Genomic DNA, 21,146 nt, shown 5'->3' with positions numbered 1-21,146 from the left:
GTGCCTGCAGCAATAACCGTTGACTCTTATCGAGACGGCACGTGCGTCGCTGTTGTGCCGTTCCCGGAATTGGAATCCGCGTTCGAGCCGAAACGACGATCGCTTGGGCTCAGACCATATCCCCCGTCCACCGCCCCTTATCAATATTGTCCTCGACAAATTCTCTTTTATCGGGGCCTTCTCCAGGGATACGGAAGCTTGCCTCAGGCTCATCAAGCTTCCAGAGCTTTCAGAACTTCACTGAGAGCTCGGAGTTCCCATCCTCCTCTCTCCTAGACCCGCATAGCAGGGGCACAGCTTGGCAGCTGTAACTGGGGTTCCACATTCCTGGCCAGGAGCAAGCTGTCATACTCCCTACAGTCGGAGACTGTGAAGTTGCAGGTCTCTTTTCAGGGCGCCGACCAGCTGAGACACCGAGGAAGTGGCAATCTCTCCCACATTCCTCGAAGCTCAACTCCATCTTGCTCAATGCCAGGAGATTTGAGACAAGGTACACCACCTGTCAATCATACCCACTCCCTGAGCAGCTGCAATCCCTTTCCCACCGGCCTGGGAAACCAATCAGTGTATGATTCGGCTTCCTACCAGTCATACCACGATTTCCGGGATGCGATTCTCGCCCCTCCTGCTGCATTGACAACACATAGCACTAAAAGTCTGTCAGAACCAACAGAAAGTGACCACACCCGTCCTTCCAATCACCGACGTGCGAACACCGAGATTATTCCACCGCGTTCCTTGTCCTCATCTGCCCGATCTCTAGCTCGTTCTGAGACGAAAGGAACGTTTGACACTGGTGGAAAGTCCTTGGCAGATTGGTTTCCAGGAAAATCTGAGTCTAGCGCCCTGGGGAGGTCTCCTTCTCCCACCAAAGAACACCCATCGACGATGGATTCCACTCCAGAAACTACCATGAACTCACAACTTCATGAGACTTTGCCAGTCTCGACGCTCTCAAACTATCCTCCCACGAGCCGTTTCCAGAAAAGGATGACCGCCCCGTCGGCCCTGAGACAGGTCGCATCGTCTCGTTTTTCTTGGTTTGGTTCGAAACCGCAAGAGCCGGCCAAACCCGTGCTTCCTGAGCCAGCCGACGATGAGTTCCTGAACTTAGATATCACGGGGGCCTTATTTCCCCCGGGATCCAGCAAGGAGTACAGCCAAGAGGCATTTGAGGCACTTCAGGCTAATGCAGAGAACATCCTCCGGCGCCTGCAAGCAACGTACAAACAACGAACCTTCGCGTTACATGAGGTCATGGCCGAGAAGACGGCGTTGCAGGAAGAGCTGGCAGAAGCCCGAACTCGGGTGCAAAATCTCAAGATGCAGCTCGACGGCATGGCTCAGAAGGCCCTCGAGACGGAGAAAACCACCAAAGCTCTCGCCGAAGAGCTCGAGAAGGAAAGGCAGGCCCGACGCGAGGCTGAAGAGGCTCGCAGGCGCAGCGTGGTTCTGGTGTCGGGTCGGAATAGCGACAGCTTCAGCGATATCATGGAAACGCCCCGGCGGCATGCAAAGCGACACAGCAGCTCGACTTTAACCAGTGACTCGGGCTTTGAGTCTGGTGACGAGAGTTCGGCGGAGAGTATTTTTTCCCGACGGATTGAATATCCTGGATCGCCGCTGTCTACCTTTTCAACGCCGGCTTGCTCTACATCACCTGAAGCCACATTGTCACCCCCCGTCAGCACAACATCTCAGACGACTCCTAAGCCACACCCACCCGCATCGCAACCCCAGCCACGTCTGTCAGCGTACGACCGAGTCATCAAAGGTCTCAGTCCGCTTACCAACGCGCTCGTCGGCAGCAACAACTCGCAGTCCAAATGCTCCAACTGTCATGGAGTGCCTGCGTCCGAGGCCTGGAGCGTACTGGGCGTTCTGGGCGAAGAGAACAAGGGCCTTAAACAACGAATCGGTGACCTGGAGGCGATAATCGATGATTGCCTTAATATCGTTGGCTCATGAACCATAGAGACACACCTTGAAGGTTGATTATTCCCTTCTGTTACATGGATTTCAGGACATAGTTATCCAAGGCACGATACCAAACTATATAAAAAGTCCACACTACGGGATTGAGGGGACAGGCGTTACTTTTCATTTACTACGGAGCTTTCCGTTGATGAGGCATTGAGATACTGAGATGTTGAACATACTCAGATTGCCCTTTCCCGATGGCAAAAGATGGCTGCTGTATATATAGAGACATATTCTGGGATTTGACTGATGATATTTTTTGTGTATTCTTTTGTCTCTTTGCCTTTTTTGGTCGCCGTGGATGGATATTTGCAACAGACTGACTACGATGTGTCTTCTTCAAGTCAATTGCGATTTCACTGTCTACGGGACTAGCCTATATGAGAAATCTCAATCAAATCAAAGATTCTCCGTACAATCCAGGACATAAGGTAGCCATGCAGATGCCATCAGACAGGTACCTGGCGAGACGATCTGGAGCGATCTGATTGGTCAGAACCCAGCCACCGTTGAGCTGTTGCACCGCCACTCCCGACCACCTGGATTTCTCACGGCCAATGGTTGCAGGATCCGTGGCGGTGCAAGGCACGGTACACAGGCACCCGCCAATGACAGGCAGCCAACAGCTCGTCGCCTTTCAGCTTCGCCTCACACAACGGGAAAAGACAAAGGGACAGTCCATCCCAGGCTGTTGTCTCTTTCCTGAGTCGGCTGTGCGATGGTCTCGACTGTCTCTGTTTCATCTCCTGTAATAGGAACGAATCGTGGACCGATTGTGGCTTGTCGTGCCCTGGAAAGTGGAACCCCAAACTACGTGCTGCGTACTGTAGGAAACACATTTACATACATGTCGCATCTCTCTTCTAACGGTATTGGAAGTCGCTTTGCAGGGCTGAATAGAATTTTGCCTGGCCCTGATTTTGGCTGACATATGGCAGTCCTTTTTGAGGTCGTCTATTATATTCTGAAAATCTCGCCGGCTATTGTCGACTGCTTTCTGGATTCTGTCATAGCCAACGACCAAAAATAGAGTCAGACTCACCAATTGTATATATATCCGCTGAGTTTCCCTCCTTTGTGCTTTTTGCAAACAATTCTCTCTTCTGGGACGAAGCCACTCTCTGAGGACTCCTGTTATGCCATTTATTGCCAATACTCCCGAGTCGATTCTTCCCCGATCTGATTCTCTAAATCCAGCGACGACATGTCGAGGGATCACGGTCAACGGCCGCCCCTGTCGTCGCCCACTGACATCGCCTGCCCCGTCTTCTAAGGGGAATATGGCTGGTGGTTCGGATCCAGCAGCTTTTTATTGCTGGCAGCACAAGGACCAGGCGGAACAGTTTGTTGGCAACACACAAAAGAAAGGACGAGCGGATAATCAACCGATAAAAGAGAGGACTAGTATCGATACCTTGGTCGAACGCTTGGGCGTGTTGGACGTGAATGATGAAAAGGGGAGAACAAAGCCTCGTCAGGATGGTGCTAAGAGACATGGTCCAAATGGCACGAACGGGAAATCGCAACCACATGGTCGCTCCAGTCAGGCAGGCCGTGCAGGAAAGACCATATTCTGTTGCTTCCGAATTGCAGATGCCGATGACCTCCCTGCTTCGAAACCAGTCGCACGCCCGGTTGATGACCAGCATAAAAGAGGATCAACTGCACCGTCTGCGTCGCAGCAAAGGCCGGTTATTATCCGCAAACCTCATTCACCACAGCGCGCTCAGATTATCCAGCAACGGCCGGTTCCAACTACACCTCCAAAGCAAGGGCACTCTGCTACCCCTACACGACCCTTTCAACCCGCTACCCCGGCCTCGTCCACGTCCCAGACTCAGCCACTTTTGTCGTGGATTCCGCCCCATCTGTCTCCTCAGACGACAGCAAACTTGCTCACTGAATTAGCCAAACCTATCTCTGAGGCCGATGAAGAGGGTTACATTTATATCTTTTGGATTACCCCGTCGACTTCGAACTCCACCGCACCTCCACCATCCGATATTGCCTCTAATCTCCTTCCCTCTCCGAATAGACCTGGTCATCATCGTCGGACGAGCGACGCGCTCCGCGCTGTACAAAGTCATTATGCAGACAATCGGGGTTCTGGGTCCAGTCCAGGCACGATTCGCTTGAAGATCGGCCGCACGAGCAATGTCTACCGTCGCATGAATGAATGGACAAGGCAATGCTCATATAATTTGACGCTTATCCGCTATTACCCATACTCTCCTTCGTCTTCCTCACCTTCGCCCTCACCAGCACGAAGGCCCGAGAGTCACAGCTCCCAAGAACCCGGAAGACGGGTTCCCCATGTCCATCGAGTGGAGAGGCTGATCCATATTGAGCTGGCAGACCACAGAGTCAAGGGCCAGGGACCGTGTCCGGAGTGTGGAAAAGAACATCGGGAATGGTTCGAATTCGAGGCGACCAAGGACGCGCTACGGCTTGTGGATGAGTGTGTGAGGAGATGGGTTTCTTGGGCAGAAACACATTGATGATCTCACACTGCATTAGCATCTCGTATCATTGGTTTGGTGTTGGAATTTGGGCTACGTGGGTACTGGGTACCAATGCGTCTCGGACATTGGAATTGATGTTTGGCGTTGACTTGATGGTATTGGTATAAATATTTTTATGAATGCATTCTAGGATAGACTTTCGACATGAGCTGGATGAATCAGGATTATTCGACACGTGTGTTACACACTTCTTCCCTTGCCACATAACACACCTCCGTTTGTTTTACGTCGTAGATCAATCAAATAAATTCTTAAATAAAAATAAATTAAGCTCGTTATAGCACCTGGTTGATGTTGGTGCTCTTTACGTCATCCCGCCGGAGCGACAACAAAGAGGAAATCCAAGCCACATCATCCGTCCCTGTCAGTGGCTCATGAGACTGAACTAACTGTTGTTTTCTACTATTTTAATTATTTTCGGTTATCAGTCTACTGCCTGCAAACCGGAACCGTGACCACTGTCGTGGTGGCTTGAAGATCCACGTCCAAGGGAAAGGGGTTCTATCGAAGCTTGGGTGCATGTGTCCCTTGGATTCCCCACAGCAACCAAATCCGAGCGGAGCTGATTGAGACGATACATAGATGTACTGTTCCTACCTTGTTTCCTGTCCCTCTTCCTGATTTGCTCTTAGAACCAAATGCCAATTGGTCTCTTCTGAATACAGAACTCCTCACGTCGGTGATAATTCTTTTTTTTTCCAAGAAGAGACGCCCAAGGGCCCTCGACGCCATGGTTGTCGTCGCGACGCAAGAGGATCCCATCTCCACCGTCAAATGGACCATCCTCAACGGTTTTTCCTCTGTTACAGATAAAGCCATTGCGGTCCTGAATCACATCTTGCCTCCGGAGCGCCGCGAAACCCTCCAGCAGCGTTCAGTTCTCTTCGCGACTTCTCATCCGTTGCTGGCAACCCTGCTCCTGTCGCAGGTGGCTTTCTCTGGAATCCCGCTGCTCCTGTTCGTCTTGCTCACGGTGGGGGTGTTTGTTTTCAGCTTCGTTGCGGCTCTCGTGGTGGCTGTGCTGAGTGCGCTGCTGTTTACCGTTTTCTGCGTCGGGTTTGCATTGCTGCTGCTTCTGCCGACGCTCTTCGTTACGACATCTACCGGCGTGGGCGTCTGGCTTTGGGGCTGGAGCGCATATCATCTCGTCAAGTGGTTCCGCGGCTCTGATACGGAGCAGCTGCCCAAGCTGAGTTCGGGGTTGGCCTCGAGGGTCCTTGGCGGTTCGGGAGGAGACAATGTGAGCAACGAGAAGGACGAGAAGTATCCCCCATCATACGAGCAGGAAGACGCCAAATCTCAACCACAGGAAACCAAAAAGGATGTCGACTCGCAGACGACCACAAAACCTGTTAATTATGTGGAAGGCATATCGGACAACCCCAGTGTCGCTGCCGGATAGAGATCGCCTTTTTGAAATTCCATTGACTGGCCTTACCTTACATATTTTCGGGGTGATAATGTTTGCATAGCATGGACAATTGATTCTACCGACTTGTTAGACTTTCATTCAACCTCCACATCAATTGTTTCTATGATATATATCGCTTTAATTGATTGTATATTTTCTTTTTTTCGTGTTATGGCTCTTCTTCTAGGTCCAGCTCATGTACAGTGCAATTTGATAATAGTTTGTAAAATACCCTCTTTATGTTCCCGATTAACTATACTGACGATTGTCAACTGTTATTGTCGTTTCAAACCATCTTAGTGATTGGAAGACGGATTTGTTTACATTGCAACTGGATAAGTTTAATCTCTACTGAGGTATTTAAACCATAACCTTGAGAAAAAAAAATCACTGGATCTGTCTGGTTCCCCTATATATAGAACCACCATAAATGGCGTAATTTCTCCATTATATTTTGTTGGTGTTTGCCATGATGCTCCGTAACCCCCTTCAGCTGTTGCGGGATCGGACCAGAGTGTCCTGAACGAGTTAGCGCCCACCCCGGCCGAACAGGCCAGCAAGCACACTTCCAGCCAACTCTCCTGTTCGACCACTTTTCCTCCCCGGACGGCCACCTCACCTCCTTCTTTCTTCCCCTCTTTCCTTCCACTTCTTTCCTTCTGGTTTTGCCTGTATCGCTCCTTCAGCTGGTTCTTGAGCTCCGGCTTTTCCTTTTCTTTCTTCTCCCATCGCATTGAGCCGGGGATCATCATGAGTGGATGTGAGTTCTGGAGTCCTGCCGCACGCGATCAGAATCGCGTATCGCAATGCGGTTCCATTCAATTGAATTGTTTCCTTATGTTTGCTGACATACTATAGTACGTTTTCTCGATTTAATCAAGCCCTTCACGCCCCTCCTGCCGGAGGTGGCCTCTCCGGAGACCAAGGTGCCGTTCAACCAGAAGCTCATGTGGACGGGGGTATGTGTCATCTCATCCTTCAGGTGGTAACAGAGAGACAATTGGAGACTGACTGTGTTTGGTGGATAGTTGACCTTGTTGATCTTCCTGGTCATGAGCCAAATGCCACTGTATGGCATTGTCTCGTCTGACACCTCCGATCCGCTGTACTGGCTGCGTATGATGCTGGCCAGTAACCGGGGTACGCTGATGGAATTGGGTATCACCCCCATTATCTCCTCCGGCATGGTGTTCCAGGTATGTCTGTATTCTTCGGCAAACTGGAGCCCGGTGATTTCGCTGACATAGCCAGCTCCTTGCGGGAACCCACCTCATCGATGTCAACCTCGACCTCAAGACCGACCGCGAGCTGTACCAGACCGCTCAGAAGCTGTTCGCCATTATCCTGTCCTTTGGCCAGGCTTGCGTTTACGTCCTTACCGGTCTCTATGGTCAGCCCAGCGACCTCGGTGCTGGTATCTGTGTTCTCCTGATCGTGCAGCTGGTGGTTGCCGGCTTGGTTGTCATTCTCCTGGATGAGCTGCTGCAGAAAGGATATGGTCTTGGAAGCGGAATTTCGCTCTTCATCGCCACCAACATCTGCGAGTCCATCGTCTGGAAGGCCTTTTCTCCCACGACTATCAACACCGGCCGTGGCCCCGAGTTCGAGGGCGCCATCATCGCTCTCTTCCACCTCCTGCTGACTTGGCCCGACAAGCAGCGTGCTCTGCGGGAGGCCTTCTACCGCCAGAACCTCCCCAACATCATGAACCTTCTGGCTACTCTTCTGGTCTTCGCGACTGTTATCTACCTGCAGGGCTTCCGTGTCGAGATCCCCGTCAAGTCTGCCCGCCAGCGTGGTGTGCGTGGCTCGTACCCTGTTCGCCTCTTCTACACCTCGAACATGCCCATCATGCTTCAGTCCGCCCTGTGCTCCAACATCTTCCTGATCAGCCAGATGCTGTACTCGCGCTTCTCGGACAACCTGCTCGTCCGTCTTCTGGGTGTGTGGGAGCCTCGTGAGGGATCTGCTCAGCTGCACGCCGCGTCCGGTATTGCCTACTACATGTCCCCTCCTCTGAACTTCAAGGAGGCTCTTCTGGACCCGGTTCACACGGCTGTGTATGTGACCTTCATGCTTGTCGCTTGCGCTCTCTTCTCCAAGACCTGGATCGAGGTCTCCGGCTCCGCCCCGCGTGACGTTGCCAAGCAGCTCAAGGACCAGGGTCTCGTGATGGCTGGACACCGTGAGCAGAGCATGTACAGGGAGCTCAAGCGCGTGATTCCCACTGCGGCTGCCTTTGGTGGTGCTTGCATTGGTGCTCTGTCTGTTGCCTCGGATCTCCTTGGCGCCTTGGGTAGTGGAACGGGTATTCTCCTTGCCGTGACGTAAGTTTCTACACCATTTATTTGATCGAAGAAGGGTGGCTTGCTGACGACCTTTCACAGCATCATCTACGGATACTTTGAAATAGCCGCCCGAGAAGGAGACTTTGGTTCTGGCCTGAAAGGCCTTGTTCCTGGCAACTAAGCGGGAACCACATTTCCCTCCCCTTATTTATTTTATGAGGTTCACGGGGTCGGATCAGGATTTTTCTCTATTTCCTTTTTCTTCCTTCGATATAGCAGATTGGTGCGTCGCTGCGGTTGTGGCTTGATGGAATGGCTCGGATTTAATATTGTGGTCTAAAACGGATGAAAAGTGTTAGACATTTTGTTTTGTCTTTTGTATAAGTGACTGAAAGAGCGAGAACCTGTTGAAATAAGAATAAGAGTCAAGCCGCAACTGTACATAAGCGCCAATCTGTTTGTGTATCATTAACAATATGAGAGAGAAGAAATAAGAATAGCTAATCTATATAGTTTGTGTCAACGGAGAGGATGAAGATCTAGATCAGGACTTGTATATATGTTCTTTATATTCTATTTTAAACAGAGAATATATATACCCTATGGGTTGGTTATATATGTTACATGCACGGGAATTCGTTTTTTTTCTCCTTTCGTTCTCAAACTTTTGCTTTTATCGTTGTCTTTGTACTTTACTTTTCTTATCTGCAAACAAATTTACGTCCGGTAGTCACCATTGATCGTGACGTATTCATGGCTAAAGTCGCAGAACCAGTAGACGGCCTCCTCTCCGCCGCGGCCGCTCTCGCCCTTCTCGCCGCCGCCGAGGTCGACGACAATCTCGAGGTCCTCGCTCTGCAGGATGGCGCTGGCGCGCGTCTCGTCCACGGCCTCCGGTTCACCGTTCACGAGCAGTTTCAGAATCGGCGAGCCGTCTACGGGCCGGAAGCTCACGCTCGTCCGCTCGGGGACGACCGTGCCCGGCGTCACGCCCTCCGTGTAGCCGACCGCGCACAGGATCCGTCCCCAGTTCGCGTCGCGGCCGTACAGGGCGGTCTTAACGAGCGGGGAGCGCGCGATGGTCGAGGCGATGCGGCGCGCCGACTCGTAGCAGGGCGAGTTCTGCACGCGCACGGTGACGAATTTCGTCGCGCCTTCGCCGTCGCGGACGACCAGCTGCGAGAGCGACTGCGCGAACGAGGTCAGGATCTCCTGCATGGCGGCGTAGTCGGCCGATGAGGACGACGCAATGGGTGTGCCGCCCGCGGCGCCGTTGGCCAGGAAGGCGATCGTGTCGTTGGTGCTGGTGTCTCCGTCGACGGAGATCGAGTTGAACGAGCGCGACACGGCATGGGTGAGGAGCGGCTTCATCGCTGACGGGTCGATGGGCGCATCCGTGCAGAGGACCCCCAGCAGCGTGGCCATGTTCGGGTGGATCATCCCCGCGCCTTTGGTCATTCCGGCGAGGCTGTAGGTCCGTCCGGGGACGGACGGGAGAGTGAAGGTCCGAGAGAGCAGCTTGGGGAAGGTGTCTGTGGTGCAGATGGCGCGGGCGGCGGTGAGCCAGGCGTTGTGCGAGGAGGCGAGCTGGGAGTGCGCCGTTGGGATCATGCCGATAATCTTGTTGATAGGAAGTCTACACCAATAAGAACAATTCATTTAGCAATTGAAGACAAAAATCCTCTGAATGGCAAAAAAAATCCACCTACCGCTGCCCAATGACGCCGGTGCTCATGACCAGAGTGCTGGGTTCATCCAGTCCATCGCAGTCGTCCACCTTGGCTCCCATGCTCCAGGCATCCTCGAGACCTCCTTTGCCAGTGACGGCATTGGCGCAGCCCGAGTTGATCACGACCGACCGGATCCCCTGGCCTTGTCTCTTGTCCAGAATCGCCCTGCTCACCTGCACCGGAGCCGCCTGGAATTTGTTCGTGGTGAACACAGCCGCCGCAGAGCATGGAATCTCAGACGAAATCAGCGCCAGGTCGGGGAACTTGGTATTGGACGCCTTGACGCCGACATGGGTGCCGGAAACGCGGAATCCCTTGGGATAGGTGCCGGACGAGGGCACGTACTTCCTCTTGGACTCCGGGATTGTGCTGTCGTGCAGCACCGAGTAGAAGCGGATTTGGCGCCTCGCAATCCGCGCGCAGGACGCCAGGATGGCAGGGGAGTGAGATTTTGGAACAATGATCATTTTGAAGACAAGTCTAGAAAATAAAAGAAAAAGGAAAAGGCCGAAAACAGAGAGTGTGTGTCTTAGGACAAGCTCCGCTCGTTAGTCTGATAAGATAAAAGATCGCAGCACAGAGATTGTTGCTCTAACAAACACAGGAAACGAGAAAATCTTAATATGAAGGAAGACTGTCTCTGGCAATTAATTAAAGCACAGTCAATGGCCAGGAATAGACCGATAAGCAGGTCAGGCAGGCTGTATGAGCGATAACCTCTGTGCTGACTCACAATTGCAATTGCACCCGACCCTGGTGTTGGTCGCGGGAAATTAATTATCTCAGGGATCGCTGACCAGCGTAGGCCAGCCCTGAGCGATTTATCGTCCACTCAGCGGTTGGCGTTGTTGTCAATCCAAAGATTGTGCCTCGGCGTGGTTTTCTTATTTTTCGGAGCTGATAGATGGTTGATATCGCGGAGTCGGAAAAACCAAAAGCTGGCTTCCAACTTTCCTTGTTGGTCGACGCGACGCTCCTTGCAGCTCGCGTGCTTGAGGTCGAAAGGGCGCCCACAGGCCCCAGAACTGCTCGTTTTGACTGGCGGATGGTGGTCGATGCCTGCAGCATTGCCATTCCTCCTTCTTGCTCTAATTCGACCCTAGTTTTGGGTCGTGATTGCTTACATAGCATGGTACGCGACTTGGGGTGATCATTGCTCACTGTTCATGATTTTCTCACACTGAGATGAAGCGCAAAGCACGAGATTCCATCGACAGCGATGAGGACTGGCCTGCAGCCTCTACCCCGAAGAGGCAGAAAACTGCCAACGACCACGACGCTGCGAATGGCTCTTCCACTGTGACGCCGTCGAAGCGGCCGCGTGCTACGCCAAAGAAAGCGACTCCTGCCAATGGCCTGAAGCCGTCAGGCCTCCGGACGCCTACACAGAAATCAAAGGCCAAATCGTTATTCTCGACGCCGAGGAGAAGCGACAAGGATGGTGCCACGACAGCCACACCTTCGCGGGCGAAGAACGCGGATCGGTCAGCCAAGAGGAAGAGCGCGCGGGTCCTGTTTGAGCAGCAGGACGAGGATGAGATATGGGATGGCGCAGACCGGCTGGCGGAGGAGATTCTGGATGATGAGGACGAGAGTTATCACGAAAGTACCAATGAACCAGACGACGGAAACGTCGTTGAGTCTGTGGAAAAGGACGGAGATACTGCTGCACCCGCGACGAAGCCAGCGGAGACACCCAAGCGTCGCGCAGGACGCCCCAAAGGAGCGAAGAATAAGCGGTCGCCGACACCAGAGGGAGAGCTGCCGCCGCACGAGCGATATTTCTTCCAGAACCGTCCCGGTCCGCCGCGGACATCCAACAATACCCTGTCCAAGGTGTCTTTGTTGACGCACGAGGAATATTTCGAGTGCCTCTCGCGGTACGAGGACCCTTTAAAAGAGGAAAAGGAGATTTTGCTGCAACTACATCACCGGTCGTTTCCACAGTGGAACTTTGAGTTCCGGGAGCAGTTCAATATCTGTCTGTATGGATACGGCTCCAAGCGCCGGCTGGTGCAGCAGTTTGCGGATTGGCTGTATCGAAGATCGCCCCCCTCGTCCTCTCCGATCATTGTCATGGTGAATGGTTACACACCTGGCATCTCTGTTCGGTCCATCTTCGCTACGATCGTGAGTGCTGTTCTAGGGGACGACACGCCGTCGAAGCTGGGCGCCCAGCCCAGTGAAGTGCTCGAATTCCTGCAGTCGGCACTGCAGTCTCGATCAGACCAGCGGCCCGTAACGGTGCTCATCAACTCGATCGACGCGCCTCCGTTACGGCGGGCAGCCAGCCAGGCTCTTCTGGCGCGGCTGGCCGCGATTCCATCGATCAACATGCTGGCGACGGCGGACACGCCGAACTTTACACTCATGTGGGACGTCAGTCTGCGGGACCAGTTCAATTTCGTATTCCACGACTGCACGACGTTTGCACCGTACGATGCGGAATGGAACGTGGTTGACGAGGTGCACAACTTGTTGGGCCGCAAGGGCCGGCGCGTCGGCGGCAAGGAGGGCGTGGCCTTCGTGCTGAAGAGTCTGCCGGAGAACGCGCGCAACCTGTACCGGTTGCTGCTGACGGAGCTGCTCACGATCGCTGGTGAGTCAGGACAGGGGGCGTCCGACGACGAAGACAATGAAGCTTCGCGTCGCGAGGGCGGTGGTAGCGGCGGCAGCGGTGACGATCTCTGCATCGAGTTCCGCACGCTCTACCAAAAGGCGTCGGAGGAATTTATTGCCTCGTCGGAGATGATGTTCCGCACTCTGCTCAAGGAGTTCCACGACCACCAGATGATCACGTCGCGGATCGACGGGACGGGGACGGAGACGCTGGGGGTTCCTCTGTCGAGGGAGGAGATGGAGGCTGTATTGGAAGATTTGGTGCTGAATTAGCTGATACGAGAACTCGCAGTGATACCCATGGGATCTTATTATATCTATTCTGTACAATAATAAGACAAACGTCGATATATTGATGAGTGCCGTTCACTCCGGCCAACGAACAATCGTCCATCCATCCAGCTATGGTAGCTGCCAACTGAGCACGACAATATCGCCAACTAAATACCAATAACCAATCAACCCGTAAACCTATAAATCCGAGAAATTTATCAATTCATATGAATCCCTGCTTTTGTTTCTCTTCTCCCCTTCCTTCCCCTTTCCCACAAATTTGTTGGATGGGATCTGCTCAACACTTCAAAACTGCGCAAACGCCGCCATGGCCATAGTCGTACCGAAACTCGTCTTGAAGGCGATATTCTCCGTCAGGACGCGCTGGAGGTCGACGCTCTTGACGTATTTTTGCAGACGGTGGACGGGGAAGAGATAGTATCCTTTGGATGCAGCCCACTGGCACAACAAAGCGAATAAAATATTAGCTTACGTTTTCGAAAAAAAAGATCCCAGGAGTCATCATTATTATTTCATACCTCAACAATAACAACACCCACACCAAAGCAAAACACTAATGCCTTGGACAACACCCGCAGTCCCAGTCCGACTGCTAATCCGAGGACACTCCCCAGACTGATCTGGCGCATCATCGATGCGGTGAGGATGCCTCCTGCTCCTCTTTTGTCACTTTCTTTTTCTGCTGTTGCTGTTGTTGTCCGGCCTTGCTTCACGGCGATGGGGTCACGATCAACCGGCATCGCCCAGCCGGTTTCCGGGAAGGCTTTGGGACTGTACACGGGCGCGACGTATTGGCATTGGAGGCGTGGTAGACAGAGTGGTGAGGAGGGGTGGAGGAGGGAGAGACCGACTCCGAGGGGTACGGCGGCGCAGGTGTAGAGGAGGGGGCGGGAGAGGAGTGTTGCCATTTTTTTTTCGTCCTGTGTGCTTTTGTCTGTCTGTATATCGATAATTGATGTGGGTGTCTGTTTCCTCTGTCGTAGGTACTGTTCTGTTTAGATCTGTATGACAGTACTATTGGAACGGTGTTCGTTTGTATATTATTCTGTATGTACTTGGTCAGCAATGGATGGATAAATTGCCGCTCAATTGGTCATAGATCGGAAGCAGAGTATAGAGGCGAATAAAGAAAGTATCCTCTTGACAGGCGACAGACATGCAATGCCGCACAGGACGTTCGTTGTGCTGTACAACTGTACAGAGCATACTTCCGAGTCCGGGAGGTTCCAAGGAGGAGGTGTGACGTCAGGGATTGGTATTGGTAGCTTCTGCCTCAGGCATCAACAATCCTCAACAATCCTCGTTCCTGCTCTGCTTATACACCAACCGTACTAAGTCCTGACAGGCATTATTATTTAGTCATTTGGATGCTGACGAGACAGCAGAGTCAGGTGATATTGTATGCACGTGCAATGCAGCTCCTGCATCTTGTCACGTTATTTGCATAGACAGCGATTGCCAAGCAGTAAAATTAATGCCTTTTCTCCCTTAGGAATTAAAAACACGATTTAAAAATAAATGCAATTCACGTTCCTCATCGCTAGGTACAGTACACATACTCCGTAGATAGTCAGCTCGGCTACCGGCGGAGCAGTAAGGTAGGATGCCAGTGTGAAGATAGAAGCTAACGGTTCTCTACGTTATTGGTTGCTATTCGTGCCAAGGACGTCGATGACTGTCTGACGCAGGTACAGCAACTAGCTAGTCATCGATAGGCAGATAAAGATAATAGGTAGAGCTTGCAGAGCAGATGCAGGCTGGTCAAGAGACTGGACCGATATAAACTATTTTTTTTAGAGCCTGCAGATACCGTGCGAGTGAATTAAAAAAAAAGAAAAAAGAGAGAAGTCACAAAGGTCGATATTGCATGCCGGTTATCGGAGTCGGATGCCAATTAAGTTGGCCTGACGCCTGACGTCTCCGCTTTGCCTCGGGGACTCTTTTTTTCACTCGTCGCCGCGGGGGAGGGGAAACTAAGATAGAATTAGAGAGGGCCCGGCAGTCGAATTAAGCGCTCAAGCAGTCACAGCCCATCGTGACTCACGGAGTGCGGACTCTCTGTCTTCTTCTTCTTGGGTGGATTTCTTTTCCTTCCGTCTGCTTCTTTCTCTCGTTATCTTCATTCGCCTTCGCTCATCATGGCATCCGCACAGCAGAGCGGCTCCAACGCCAATGGCACCACTCGCGCCAACCGGTCCTCTGACTTCACCGTCAAGGCCGGTCTGGCCCAGATGCTGAAGGGCGGTGTGATTATGGACGTCGTCAACGCGGAGCAGGTATGCTTGAAAAACCAGACAGTAATTAACAATTCTGCTGATTCTGACATTTTTTCAGGCCCGAATCGCAGAAGAAGCCGGTGCCGCCGCCGTCATGGCCCTCGAACGTGTCCCCGCCGATATCAGAGCCCATGGAGGCGTTGCTCGCATGTCCGACCCGGCTATGATCAAAGAGATCATGAATGCCGTCACCATTCCCGTCATGGCCAAGGCGCGTATCGGCCACTTTGTGGAATGCCAGGTGAGATCGTGCCAGTCTCTTTTTATTAGGTTATCCGCTAATCTTCATTGACTTGCTGGCTATCAGATCCTCGAAGCCATCGGAGTCGACTACATCGACGAATCCGAAGTCCTCACCCCGGCTGACGACCGCTACCACGTCAAGAAGTCGGACTTCAAGGTCCCGTTCGTCTGCGGCTGCCGCAACCTGGGCGAAGCCCTGCGCCGCATCGCCGAAGGCGCCGCCATGATCCGGACAAAAGGCGAGGCCGGCACGGGCGACGTCGTCGAGGCCGTCAAGCACATGCGCACCGTCAACGAGGAGATCGCGCGCGCGCGGGGCATCCTGCTCTCGTCGCCGGACCCGGAGACCGAGCTGCGCGCGTACGCCCGCGAGCTGGGCTGCTCGTACGAGCTGCTGCGCGAAACGGCCGAGAAAGGCCGCCTGCCCGTCGTCAACTTCGCTGCGGGTGGTGTTGCCACGCCCGCCGACGCCGCGCTCATGATGCAGTTGGGCTGCGACGGCGTCTTCGTCGGCTCCGGCATCTTCAAGTCCGGAGATGCCCGCAAGCGCGCCAAGGCCATCGTCCAGGCTGTCACGCACTACAAGGACCCGGCCGTCCTGGCGCAGGTCAGCGAGGGGCTGGGCGAGGCCATGGTTGGCATTAATGTGTCGCAGATGGGTGATGGCGATAAGTTGGCGAAGCGGGGGTGGTAAATCAAGCAAAAATAACATAAAAAGCAGAGAAGAAGAGGAAGAAGAAAAGAAAAAGAAGCCGGAAGACAGACACACATAGATACATACGTACTGTACACCTGAGTCCATTCCTATGTCTATGTCTACGTCTGCGTTACGTCTACGTCTACCGTTCTTATGAATATTTTTCATTCCGTTTCATTTCATTCCATTTTCATCTCATTTTTAATGTAAGAAAAAAACTTTTTTTCATAGATAGTTCCATTGGAAAGGAAAGGAAAGGAAAGAAAGGAAAGGAAGACGGTCTGCCCATCTGCCTATCTGCCTGTCTATCTGGCTATATCTGGCGATCTATCTGCTTTGGCATCGAGTTTCTTTTAGAGAAGCAACCAACATACGATACGTATACACATCTATACTTAACATGTAGATAAGAATATCATTATTTTCATTTTTTTTTTTTAAAATTTACTTCTCTGGATATCAATCATTATGTATTTAATACCACACTACATCACACCACAATATTACACACAGAGAAAGTGTGTGACGAGAGAGATCTATGCTATGCTATGCTATGCTTCAATTCCCGGGATTTTTATTCCCCCAGGGCGTAGTGATGCAACGTCACTTGAAACAGGGCGGGCGGAGATACATACAAGACATAGATCGATCGATTGATTGATTGGAAAAAAAAGAACAAAGGGTAGTCAGTCAGTGCCAGACCAGTGGAAAAAAAAAGGTGGAGTAAAAGTGAGCAAAGTGTGATGGTTGTTTGATGTGAGGGAGACGGCTTTGCTGTCCTGTCCATTGACGAGCCACCCTTGACAACCAATATCACCTCCCATCGACTGCGTCCAGTACTACTACTTCGCTCACTGTCTACCCCGCATAGTCAAACCCTGCGCCACGGCACTTCACCCAAAACTGTCTCACGATCTGGTTCGTGGCCGCGGAGCCTCGTGCCGCTAGCACCATGGACAGGAATCGGTCATGTTCTTTTGACACCGCTTCGGGCTGCTGTTGCTGCTGGTTCCCGTCTTTGGTCCTCAGCGCTTCCAGTGCCGCCGCCAGATGCGGTTGCGCCGCCCCCTGGTACTTGAAGACGATTTTCTTCAGCACTTCGGTGAGATGGTTCAGATCGGAACGCGCGCAACCCCCGCCAAGCTGTGTAATGACGACATGGCAGAGCCGCGGGAGATAGTCGCGAATTACTCGTTGAATCGGCCCAGTGTTCACCGGAAGGCTGAGGGTGCCAACCCAGAACTGCGACGCCGAGCGGAGAGGAAGAGGCTCGGGCCCTCGAAGAGCGGTTAGGGTAAAGTCGAGGATGGTGGACAGGACCGGCGGCTCCGGACCTGTCGGGGTGTCCTGCACCGTCTTGGGCGGCGGAGGATTGGTCAAAGAGAAAAGAATGGGATAGTACTTTCCGAGCAGACGCGTAAGGAAGCCAATACCACTGTTGGCAATCTCCGGATCGCGCTGCTCAGGGTTCTCCAGCATGAAGCGGAACGCGTAGTAAACGTGGATGATGAGCAGCCCGGCTTCCTCGCGGATCTCGTTAGGGCGAGCCTTGTGCGAAGCTAAGAACGCTGACGCCGTGCTCATCACCACGTCCGCTGCACCGTTAATCCCAAGAGGAATGTTGGCCAAAAAGGTTGCAGTCGTGCGAGGGTGAAAGACGTACAAACCCATTTTCTCAGTGAAGCCTGCCTTCAGGACCTCACACACCCCCTCGACAATGGTCACATCGAGAGGGAAGTCGCTGAGAAACATCTCAAGACACTGGATGATCCCCTGCTGACAGGGATGAGAGGTCCAGAAGGTGTTGTCGGCGACGTGAGAATCCTTGTCGCTTTCGAGGTCCACGACGCCGTCCACGTCGGCTCGCAAGCCTCGACCGATGCTGGCGATACAGCTGAGAGCCAGGTGCCCGCGGTTGCGAGCAGCCTCGACGTCGCCTTTTTGTGCTTCTTCCCGCGCAGCCATTGCATGTGCGTGGAAAGGGCTCAACAGGTCGTTCAGATAGGGCACCTTCGCCTCGTCAGAATCGAGAGCTTGGATAACCGCCGCGATGCCTTCCACGACTCGCTCTAGATTCTGAACGGTTGCCGCGGGTAGCTGATGGAACTCTCTAAACAAATTAAGGAACACGGGCAACTCAGATGTGAGCGCGGTGCGGCACGACTTGCAGAGTGATGAAATGGATCGTGCAGCGGCAGCCGTGCACGAGGCGACATTCAGGGATGCGAACAAAAAGGTCAGCACGCGCGGGAGCAGCGCTCGAGTGCGTTCAAAAAAGATCTCATACTTTCCCAGCATATCGACAAGGGTCTGGCGAGCTTTAAGTGTGATCTGAGTCTCCTGGCTAACACACAACGCGGCAAACTTGTCAGAGAAGAAAATCTCGTTCAAGCACTGCGCAGCCTGCTCATTTCCGTCTACCGCTTCTGACAGTTGGGCAAGGCAGAAGACGGAAGCCTCGAAATTCTTCCAGTTCTCAGTTTCCAAAGCTGACTGTGTGCGCTGTTGGAATAGCTGCACCAGTTCGACGCCCAGGGTCGGATAGGCAGCCAGTAGGAAATCGCGGGCATCGCGCCTGAACGAATGATACTCGCTCTTATCATCATGGTCCCACTGGTCCAGCTGCTCTCGTGACGGATACAACAACCTACCAAAGCAGTTGAGAACAGCTTTGGCCAGATTTTGTCGAGCATGTTCCAATTTGGAGCTCTCATACTCCTCCGGGCTCAGCTCTTGGAGCTCGTCAGCTGCCTCAGTCCACCATTCCAACAGATGCGGTGCGACTTTATCCTCGGCTCCCGGATAGCCAGGACCATGGAATAGAGTATCCATGTAGGCGAGGAGCTTCTCGTGGGTGGGAGTCAGTGCGCCAAGGAGAAGCTCTACCCGCCGAGTAGAGGAGTACGTGAGAACAAGCTCCAGGAAAGACATATGCTCGTCTTCGTAATCACCATCCAAGAGAGCAGTAACATGTGCAGATCCTGCCTCACTAACGATGTATTCCAATATTACGTTCAAATGCCAGTCAGTCAGAGTCTTGTCACCAGATCCCAACAGTTCCGTCAGGATCTCAGTTGCTGGTTTAGACAGACCGGGGATGCCAAGGCACTGCACCAAGTTCTCCATTTGCGAGGACAATTCAGATGCCTCGATCGGCTCACGCATCCGGATATTTGCTCGCACATTGAGCCAAGCCTACAATCATGTTAGAACACAGGTTAAGAGGCAAGCATGACGCGGAAGAGGATTACATACACGATAGGACTCCAGTGCCTCGATACCAATACTCACGTCATTAACAGGATTCCCCAAAACAAACTGCCGGAGGAAGTGTCTCAGGACAAAATCACACAAACAAAAGGCATCTCTGATGTTATCCGCAACCGGGTGCTCACCACTGCTGCCAGTCAGTTCGGAAATGAAGCAAAAAATCGAGGTCCATGGATGACTGACCTCCTACGGACCTGGGAGCTCCGCTTGACCGCTTCCTCGGCCATGGTGGTCGAAAAAAGAAGCAGGGCAGCAATCTGAATCTCGTTGAGAGCCGGGAGTGCTGCACCCTCAAAATCGGTGGGCAAATACTGTTCCTTTGGAACTTGATTACGATTGCTCAGAGACTCGGCCAGGTCACAGATGGCCCGGTTCCATGTGGTATTAGGCCTGAGGAAAACAGCTACCAAGCTTGACGCCAGCTTTCTGAGAACCAACGGCTTTTCTCCCCAGTTGACCAGGGCGACAAAGCGCTGCATCAAATAGGTCAGGAGATCCTGGACGTCTTTCTCAGAAAGCTCGTTCCTGCCGAATTGTTAGATTCTGGCATTGCTCTTCTTTCACGGACAGGGACCAAACCAATCCTGGTTAATTTTGACCGTAAAGGTCAAGGCTCCGAAGAACCTCATGTCGGTATCGTCGGCGCCCAACAAGCCGTCCGCAATCTGCCATCCTTGAGGACTTTTCTGGATGACCTGCAGACGATCCTGGACGGCCTTGAGCTCAGCTGGAGTGCGACCACGTGGGTGGTAAAGCTCGGAAACAAGCTGAGAGCCAGTCAGATATACAGTTTCTTAAAAGTTCAGATGTTCTGGGACAGAATCATTACTGACATTCTTTGTCTCTTCAAGGAGAGCATTTATATCAACGGCAGGGTCTGGAGCACCAGCAGGCATGACCTCATCCATCCTGCTTCTGGACAGAGGGGCTTGGATATAGATCTAAACGGAGGGCCGGGTGGGAGAGAGGATGCAGTCACGTGCAAGGACGCTAACGGGAACAGGAAAGGCGCCAACGGAGATGAAAGAAGGATGATTTTGGAGAGATGAAGTTGACAAGGATAGATGACTCCTGCTGGAGAAGATCAGCACTTCACTGTGGGGAGTGAAAAATTTTCACATCAGTCTCGGCGTTGAAAGGGGAGGGAAACAGTGAAGAAGCGTCGTAGCAACCATATAGCCATGCTCGAGAGGGTGGTTGCTGTGCGTGTGGCAGCATGAGGCCGTTGATTTCTGCACACCCTCCAGCACTACTGAATAGCACTGTTTGCAGGGGTTTATGCAGGTGATTATTGGGTCTAGATGTAGGAGAATATTGCAATATGTCTTCTGCTGCGTCTTCTTTGTTAGAAGAGCAATATTGGTTATTTTATTTTGGCTTGGTTCATTGAGTATTTTTTGCATCAACAGTAAGTAGTAAGCGGGCTTAACAACGGCAGCCCATCATCGTGGCGGCAGCGCTTCCGCTTAGCAGCCCCAGGCGTTCTCACGCCCAACAAGCCTAAAATTTCAGCCTCACCAACTATAACTAGAGGGAGGAATACTTCCTGCCTGCTGTTAGTTCTAGGAACAGACATGCTAGGCTGAATGCTTTGATCTTATATTAAATACTGTAATTATACGAAAAAAAAAAGAAAGAAAAGAAAAATAAAATTAAAAAAAAAAGAAAACAAAAGAAAGAGGGCCTAATATACTGCTTTATTTGCAGGGTAATATACTAGCTTATCAAATCCGCGAGGCCCTAACGGCGCCGCCAATTGCAACCAACGCCGCGACTGACGTACAGCTGGGAGGAATACTCCGTAATTAGTTTGTTC

General features: G+C 52.3%; 8 protein-coding genes across 8 annotated transcripts; 5 read left to right on the top strand and 3 right to left on the bottom strand.

Moving 5' to 3' along the window:
• Positions 1-468: 468 nt before the first annotated feature.
• On the top strand, positions 469-1,968 carry T310_9688 (uncharacterized protein; the record flags this gene model as incomplete). The annotated part of the gene is made up of 1 exon (XM_013467865.1): positions 469-1,968. The coding sequence occupies one exon, from the start codon at positions 469-471 to the stop codon at positions 1,966-1,968; it is 1,500 nt and encodes a 499-aa protein (XP_013323319.1).
• Positions 1,969-3,116: 1,148 nt separating this feature from the next.
• Positions 3,117-5,904, top strand: T310_9687 (uncharacterized protein; the record flags this gene model as incomplete). Its single annotated transcript, XM_013467864.1, has 3 exons — positions 3,117-4,438; positions 4,633-4,677; positions 5,085-5,904. 3 exons carry the CDS (start codon positions 3,117-3,119, stop codon positions 5,902-5,904), a joined length of 2,187 nt encoding a protein of 728 aa, XP_013323318.1.
• Positions 5,905-6,663: 759 nt separating this feature from the next.
• Positions 6,664-8,382, top strand: T310_9686 (Protein transport protein Sec61 alpha subunit; the record flags this gene model as incomplete). Its single annotated transcript, XM_013467863.1, has 5 exons — positions 6,664-6,673; positions 6,772-6,872; positions 6,942-7,109; positions 7,165-8,240; positions 8,301-8,382. The coding sequence occupies 5 exons, from the start codon at positions 6,664-6,666 to the stop codon at positions 8,380-8,382; spliced, it is 1,437 nt and encodes a 478-aa protein (XP_013323317.1).
• A 536-nt stretch (positions 8,383-8,918) lies between these two features.
• On the bottom strand, positions 8,919-10,398 carry T310_9685 (Amino-acid N-acetyltransferase; the record flags this gene model as incomplete). The annotated part of the gene is made up of 2 exons (XM_013467862.1): positions 8,919-9,837; positions 9,911-10,398. The coding sequence occupies 2 exons, from the start codon at positions 10,396-10,398 to the stop codon at positions 8,919-8,921; spliced, it is 1,407 nt and encodes a 468-aa protein (XP_013323316.1).
• Positions 10,399-11,116: 718 nt separating this feature from the next.
• On the top strand, positions 11,117-12,823 carry T310_9684 (Origin recognition complex; the record flags this gene model as incomplete). Its single annotated transcript, XM_013467861.1, has 1 exon — positions 11,117-12,823. One exon carries the CDS (start codon positions 11,117-11,119, stop codon positions 12,821-12,823), a length of 1,707 nt encoding a protein of 568 aa, XP_013323315.1.
• Positions 12,824-13,129: 306 nt separating this feature from the next.
• On the bottom strand, positions 13,130-13,752 carry T310_9683 (uncharacterized protein; the record flags this gene model as incomplete). Its single annotated transcript, XM_013467860.1, has 2 exons — positions 13,130-13,282; positions 13,363-13,752. 2 exons carry the CDS (start codon positions 13,750-13,752, stop codon positions 13,130-13,132), a joined length of 543 nt encoding a protein of 180 aa, XP_013323314.1.
• A 1,230-nt stretch (positions 13,753-14,982) lies between these two features.
• On the top strand, positions 14,983-16,057 carry T310_9682 (Pyridoxine biosynthesis protein; the record flags this gene model as incomplete). Its single annotated transcript, XM_013467859.1, has 3 exons — positions 14,983-15,120; positions 15,179-15,361; positions 15,428-16,057. The coding sequence occupies 3 exons, from the start codon at positions 14,983-14,985 to the stop codon at positions 16,055-16,057; spliced, it is 951 nt and encodes a 316-aa protein (XP_013323313.1).
• An 861-nt stretch (positions 16,058-16,918) lies between these two features.
• T310_9681 (Importin 13) lies at positions 16,919-20,238 on the bottom strand (the record flags this gene model as incomplete). The annotated part of the gene is made up of 5 exons (XM_013467858.1): positions 16,919-19,255; positions 19,316-19,457; positions 19,514-19,855; positions 19,910-20,097; positions 20,164-20,238. 5 exons carry the CDS (start codon positions 20,236-20,238, stop codon positions 16,919-16,921), a joined length of 3,084 nt encoding a protein of 1,027 aa, XP_013323312.1.
• Between the last annotated feature and the right edge of the window lie 908 nt (positions 20,239-21,146).

Source organism: Rasamsonia emersonii, assembly GCF_000968595.1.
Source record: "Rasamsonia emersonii CBS 393.64 chromosome Unknown ctg1118621762196, whole genome shotgun sequence".
In the NCBI taxonomy this organism is placed as follows: Eukaryota; Fungi; Ascomycota; class Eurotiomycetes; order Eurotiales; family Trichocomaceae; genus Rasamsonia; species Rasamsonia emersonii.
This window is presented reverse-complemented; position numbering and strand designations above follow the sequence as displayed.